Source organism: Helianthus annuus, chromosome 11 (genome assembly GCF_002127325.2).
Source record: "Helianthus annuus cultivar XRQ/B chromosome 11, HanXRQr2.0-SUNRISE, whole genome shotgun sequence".
Classification (NCBI taxonomy): domain Eukaryota; kingdom Viridiplantae; phylum Streptophyta; class Magnoliopsida; order Asterales; family Asteraceae; genus Helianthus; species Helianthus annuus.
Genome location: NC_035443.2, coordinates 177,601,657 through 177,607,899, shown reverse-complemented (window position 1 = coordinate 177,607,899; position 6,243 = coordinate 177,601,657). Strand labels below are relative to the sequence as shown.

At 34.6% G+C, this 6,243-nt stretch overlaps 1 protein-coding gene across 1 annotated transcript; it reads left to right on the top strand.

Moving 5' to 3' along the window:
• Positions 1 to 482: 482 nt before the first annotated feature.
• Positions 483 to 4,477, top strand: LOC110891224. Its single transcript, XM_022138924.2, has 4 exons — positions 483 to 674; positions 836 to 1,011; positions 2,348 to 2,540; positions 4,006 to 4,477. The coding sequence occupies exons 1-4, from the start codon at positions 620 to 622 to the stop codon at positions 4,263 to 4,265; spliced, it is 684 nt and encodes a 227-aa protein (XP_021994616.1). The 5' UTR covers positions 483 to 619; the 3' UTR covers positions 4,266 to 4,477.
• Positions 4,478 to 6,243: the final 1,766 nt, after the last annotated feature.

Genomic DNA, 6,243 nt, shown 5'->3' with positions numbered 1-6,243 from the left:
TCCTGCCTAACCAACCATTAACACACTTTGATTTCCTATTCATTCCACCAGATCTCAAAACCTTCCTCGCCAATATTAAATTCAATTAAAAAAAACAAACAAGGTGTGTGATGATATGGGTAAACTGAGATTTGTTTTTGTAGTTGGTGATGATGAACAGTGAAGGATTTGGTGTGGGGGCTGGTGACCGGGATTTGAGACTAGGAGGAGAGGGATGGAGGGAGAGGGTTGGAAGAGGTTGGAAAAGGTGGGAAGACATTGGACTATGTCTGTGTGGGGAAGAGGAAGCGCAGAGGTTTGAAGACATTTTTTAATGAAACATCTTCGAAAAAACAAACAGTCTGCAGAGCTAAACGTCTGCGCGTGATCTGCGCGGCGCAGACATAAGAGGTCAGAAGAGGTTTTTCTGAAAAAACAAACACCACCTAACTTTCCCTCCATTTCTCAATTCCTCTTACCATAATCACGTGTTAATCACGTGACTTCCCATTCCGTACGTTAGGACCGTTAGGTCGAAGAAATTGATCTATTCAATGACATTTCCCTAATTTATCTCGTATAATCATCATCATCATAATAATAATTTCAATGGCCGATTGATCTGTGTTTCATCGCGTCAATGGCGAGTCGTTCGATTTCTAGGGTTTCAATCATTCTCCTCTTTTGTTTTCCAGGTAATTCTTAATTTCTTATCTATAATCAACCTAATTTCGCTTTTCTATTATTGATTTGAATAATTGAATCTTATATAAAGATTTGAAATTGTGTTTGAAAATTGTTTGTTGAATTTAGGTTTTTTTTTTTTTTTTTTTTTTTTTTTTTTTTTTTTTTGTAGAAGTTTTGTTATCAGCAGTTGTGACACTACATTCTATTGAAATATATACAACTCATGCATGGATATCGTCATCGCCGAAAGTTTACTTTCAATGTAAAGGGGAGAAGATGACGGTTTTGCAGGATGTGAAGAAGAAACACACTGTATATACTTTCAGGGATGAAGAATCTTTTCAGGTATTTATAATCTAATCAAATGTAAGAAAAAAAATCACAAAAATGAACACTTTTTGGGTGCAGTTAGACTATGTGTAGTGGTTTAACTAATAACACAACTATTTTTTAATTTTCTTTTTTATATAAAAATGTGAGTAAACGGTTTGGCGCCCCTCTTTAACGAGCCAGCACGGTGTAAACGCCCTTGGCGGGTGACTCCTGTTTTTATAGCCATGGTTGTAAAAATCCCGACTGGTCTTCGATTAGTTGCTGATTAATCACTAATCGGAGGTTCACCGATTAGTGGCCGATTAATCGCTAAGCGGTCAATGGCGGTCCTATTCTGGCCAAATGTTGACCAAACGTTGACAAAATTTCAACCAAACATTATAAATTTTTTCTAATTACTTAAAAAATGGGTCAATGAGGGATTAAAACATATCTACTTTAGAAAACTACATATAAAACGTGTGTGTATATATATAACTAAAAATTACATATAAAAAAACTCAATCCGATTACTTACGATTAATCCCTATTAATTCCGATTAATCGCTAGTCGGTACCCCACCGCCCGACTAGCGCCTAGCGATTCTTACAACACTTATAGCCATGAGATACGAGGTATCTACTATCATCAAGAATGCATAGGAATGTACAAACATGACCCACATTATTTGTGAAAATAAAGTATAAAAAAAGGAATTTTGCGTATAAATAAAAAAAGGGGTTGTTTGTTTCAGCTCTTAATGGGTCAGACCTCTTATTGGTTAAACACTTAATGGTTCAGACTGTTTGTTTCGTGAGCAGATGTCTGAATGGTTCAGACATTTGCTTATGAATGGTTAAGCATTATACTGAGTCTGAATGACTTATTTGAATTGGTCAGACATTTGACTCTAAACGGTTAAGCATTATACTGGCTCTTAATGGTTAAGACCTCTTACTAGTTCAGCACTTACACATTCAGAAGTTGCTAAACAACGCCTAAATAATGGGCCTTGTTTGTACATTCCAAGGCATTTCAAGTGTTACGCGAAATAATTTCACGTATTTTATGGCTATATAGATAAAAATTGTCTGACATGGACACTAACGTGTAATGCATCTAGATAATGGTAATTCTCGTAGTGTAATATATGTGTTTTTCGTATAGAAATTTTTGGGTATATACGTTTTCGACCCCCCGTTGGAAATCTCAAGCTTCGCCACTGTGCATAAGCATATGATTATTTGTTGTCTTTTAATTCATCAGAGTTTATATGATTCAGACTTAACAAGTTCATTAAGGCATGATATATTTGTAATATCGTTTATGCGTTTGTTTGTTTATTTATTTATTGTTTAATATTTTCAGCCTCTTGTGGATTTCAAAAGTACAAAATGCAAGAGATGCGGATTTTATGAAGAGAGGCTTATTAAATCTGACGATGTGTTTGACGAGTGGGAATTCTGTCCTGATGATTTTAACTCTGATGATGGTCGGTACATTCACACCAAAGACGAGGAACTTAATGCAACATTTGTGTGTAAAGAGTGTGTAAAAAAAGGTATTGCGTATACGCATATCATGTACATGTTTATTTATATTTAATGTGGCAATCCGGGTACATAAACAATGCGGCTCAAAACGGGCCAGGTTGGGTTGGGTTGTCCCCTTAACTAACACCTTTTGTCCAAAAATATTCAAGTTCTTACGATTAGTTAGCGTGTCAAATATGATTCAGAAGAATTATGTTATTTTAATAAGAGTAAAGTACACGGATGGTCCTTGTGGTTTACTAAAATTTTGGATTTGGTGCCTAGTTTTCTAAAAGTACACGAATGGTCCCTGTGGTTTGCACTTTGTAACACATTTAGTCCCTAGCCAACAAATGTAAAGGTTTTAGCATGTCCAAGTTAAGAGACTAAATGCGTTACAAAGTGCAAACCACAGGGACCATCCATATACTTTTAAAAAAATTGGGGCTTAATGCGTTACAAAGTGCAAACCATAGCGAGCATCCTTGTACTTTTGGAAAGCTAGGGATCAAATCCAAAATTTTGGTAAACCACAAGGACCATCCGTGTACTTTACTCTTTTAATAATATTCTATGTTTTGATTAAGGTGGATTTTGACCCGTTTCTTTTTCAGTTTTTATTTTTCTATTTTAACCCTTAGAAATAAATCATAACTCGAATTGACCATTAAGAGGATTCATCTGAACCCTGAACCACCTTTCTGGTTTGGGTTGACATGGATTGGATCGGGTTGACCCGAAAGTATGTATGTTAAAAATTTTAAATATATAGTGTGTCAAATATGATTCAGAAGAATTATGTTATTTTAATAAGAGTAAAGTACACGGATGGTCCTTGTGGTTTACCAAAATTTTGGATTTGGTCCCTAACTTTCTAAAAGTACACGAATCACTTTGTAACGCATTTAGTCCCTAGCCAACAAATGTAAAGGTTTTAGCATGTCCAAGTTAAGAGACTAAATGCGTTACAAAGTGCTAACCACAGGGACCATCCATGTACTTTTGAAAAAAGTTGGGGACTTAATGCGTTACAAAGTGCAAACCATAGCGACCATCCTTGTACTTTTGGAAAGCTAGGGATCAAATCCAAAATTTTGGTAAACCACAGGGACCATCCGTGTACTTTACTCTTTTAATAATATTCTGTGTTTAGATTAAGGTGGATTTTAACCCGTTTCTTTTTCAGCTTTTTTTTTTTTTTCAAATTTTAACCCTTCGAAATAAATCATAACTCTAATTGACCCATTAAGAGGATTCGTCTGAACCCTGAACCAACTTTCTGGTTTGGGTTGACATGGATTGGACCGGTTGACCCGAAAGTATGTACGTTAAAATATTTTAAATATTTAGTGTGTCAAATATGATCAAAAGTTGTGTTATTTGAACATACATTTTACTAGACTTTCACCATTCACCATTGTGACCCGTTAGAGATCAAACATAACTCGACTTATCTAACAATCTATTAACTATCGAACGTTTGACTTTTTGCAGGCGCACCCAAGAGCTCAGATAAAGAAAACGACTCTCGTTCTCATGAAAAAGAAAATGGAATGCACTGGTCTATGATAATAATCATTGGTTTAAGTGTAGTGTCTTCTACTGTACTATTGATCATGGGATTACTTCTTGCGTACAAGATTTGGCAGAAGCGAAAGCGACAGCAAGATCAGGCTCGGTTTATGAAACTGTTTGAAGATACGGATGAGATAGAAGATGAATTAGGTATTGGTCCTCTTAGTGACTCAGTCTAACAAATGTTTTTATGCAATTTTAACTTTTGCTCGGTTCTTCATATATACAAAAGCAGTTGAGTTTATAAAAAGGTGATTGTAGATCTAAAGTGGTTTGATATGGTAAGTGTTAAATCTGAGGTCGTTTACACAGGTGAATCAAGAACGCAACTCCAATTAAAACTTTTGCTTAACACCCTTGAACAAACAAATAAAGGTTGTATATGGGATTAGAACTCGTGTCTTCTTATTATTAAAGTTACTTTCAAACCACCAAACCAAGTGCTTCAAGATGGTATTTTTCTGATTCATTTCGTATATATTCCAACTTTAGAGTGTTAAACTTATTTAAAAAAAACATTGGGCCCTGATTGGTTTGGGCCCTGAGCAGTTGCCCATTCCACACACCCTTTGGGCCGGCTCTGCTTCAAATAATACATTTAACGAAAATAATTTCGTAAATTGTTATTGTTCATGTTACATCTTTTTCTTTTAAACATTCATGATAATACTCTCAGTTCGATGCTCTTTTTGAATACCTTTTCTGAATGTCTTTGAAATTTACATCCATGTTAATTACCAACTACCAATAAAAGGATATTATCACTCCATCATATAGTTTCTTTTTTTTTTGTTTTTTAAACTTTTGGTCATTAATAATATATTCTTTTTAAATAGGGGTAACTTTGTAGAATAGTAACCAACTTTTAAAAATGTTCCAATTACCTATATTTTTATTTTATACCATCTTTACCGTAATCTTATCGTTCTACATTATTTAAAGCATCTCAGTACCCAATGTTACTTTATATTTATGTCTGTAATTTCCAATTATTATATTTTATTAACTTTTGCTCGGTTCTTCATATATACAAAAGCAATTGAGTTTATAAAAATGGTGATTGTAGATCTAAAGTGGTGTGATATGGTAAGTGTTAAATCTGAGGTCGTTCACACAGGTGAATTAAGAACGCAACTCCAATTAAAACTTTTGCTTACCTCCAAAATCGAAAGCCTTTTTTCCATATCCGCCATCCATTGATCATTATATTCATATGTGGCGTTGGTGGTCGTGTTGTTGATTAAAGAGGGAGTGCTCTCGGTGATCAAGGGTTGGTGATGTGCACTTGCTCTACCTCGACAACTTATGTGGTGGTGTAATTTGTGCCTTCGTCAATGGCTATCAAGGGACATCAATTGCAACAAAGATTTCATGACTAGCCTTTCACCAGCAGTGGCAATACGTTAACACTAGGTGCTAAAGTCCATAATAACCCATACATGTGTTGCGTATTTGTACCATCTCTTATAATTTTGTACGTAACATCCAAATAACCGTAAATATTTCATTAAAAGTTATAACTTATTTTCCTTTTTTACTTTTTTTTTATAATTATAAAATTAGGTCAATTATATTGACTAAAAAGTGAAGTTAAACTATGGGCTCAAGCTTGACCAAACCAACTCTTATGGGTTATTGGACTTAAGTGGAGGTTGAAAGGCTCTCCACCATTAGAGCCGAATAACATGTTAAAAATCCTTGCTCATATGGCTGCAAATGCTACTTCTATCCTTTTGCTTATTGTGATATTCCTGTCCTTGTAATATGATAATGAATTTCATTATTCGAGCAATGAAAATGGTCGAATGGGGGGTAAAACTTCAATGTTGAAATTAGTAACTTTAGTATAAATTATTGGAAAGTCTTGTAAAAATTATACAAAGTCATATTTTGATCTGATTGAGGTGTTATGTTTTTTATTAGAAAGCTACACGAGTCTACTTTATTAGAACGACAAACGCACCCATTCTTTAATCACATTCCTAAATCTACACATTATCCACTATGAGACTAGAACCCTCAACCACATTGAAAGAGACACCACTATATACATACCTTGATACCATTAGACTACACGCCCTTTAACTACAACCACATAGAGAGAGACATCATAATATCAATCATAAAAGCACAACACGACAGATCCTTACAAGTGAC

What these genes read in the sequence shown, in the direction of transcription:
- LOC110891224 (XM_022138924.2), top strand. Translation starts at nt 620, where the DNA reads ATGGCGAGTCGTTCGATTTCTAGGGTTTCAATCATTCTCCTCTTTTGT. An exon ending in TCTCCTCTTTTGTTTTCCAG is followed by an intron (nt 675 to 835) that starts GTAATTCTTAAT and finishes TTTTTTTTGTAG; the next exon opens with AAGTTTTGTTATCAGCAGTT. An exon ending in GGGATGAAGAATCTTTTCAG is followed by an intron (nt 1,012 to 2,347) that starts GTATTTATAATC and finishes TAATATTTTCAG; the next exon opens with CCTCTTGTGGATTTCAAAAG.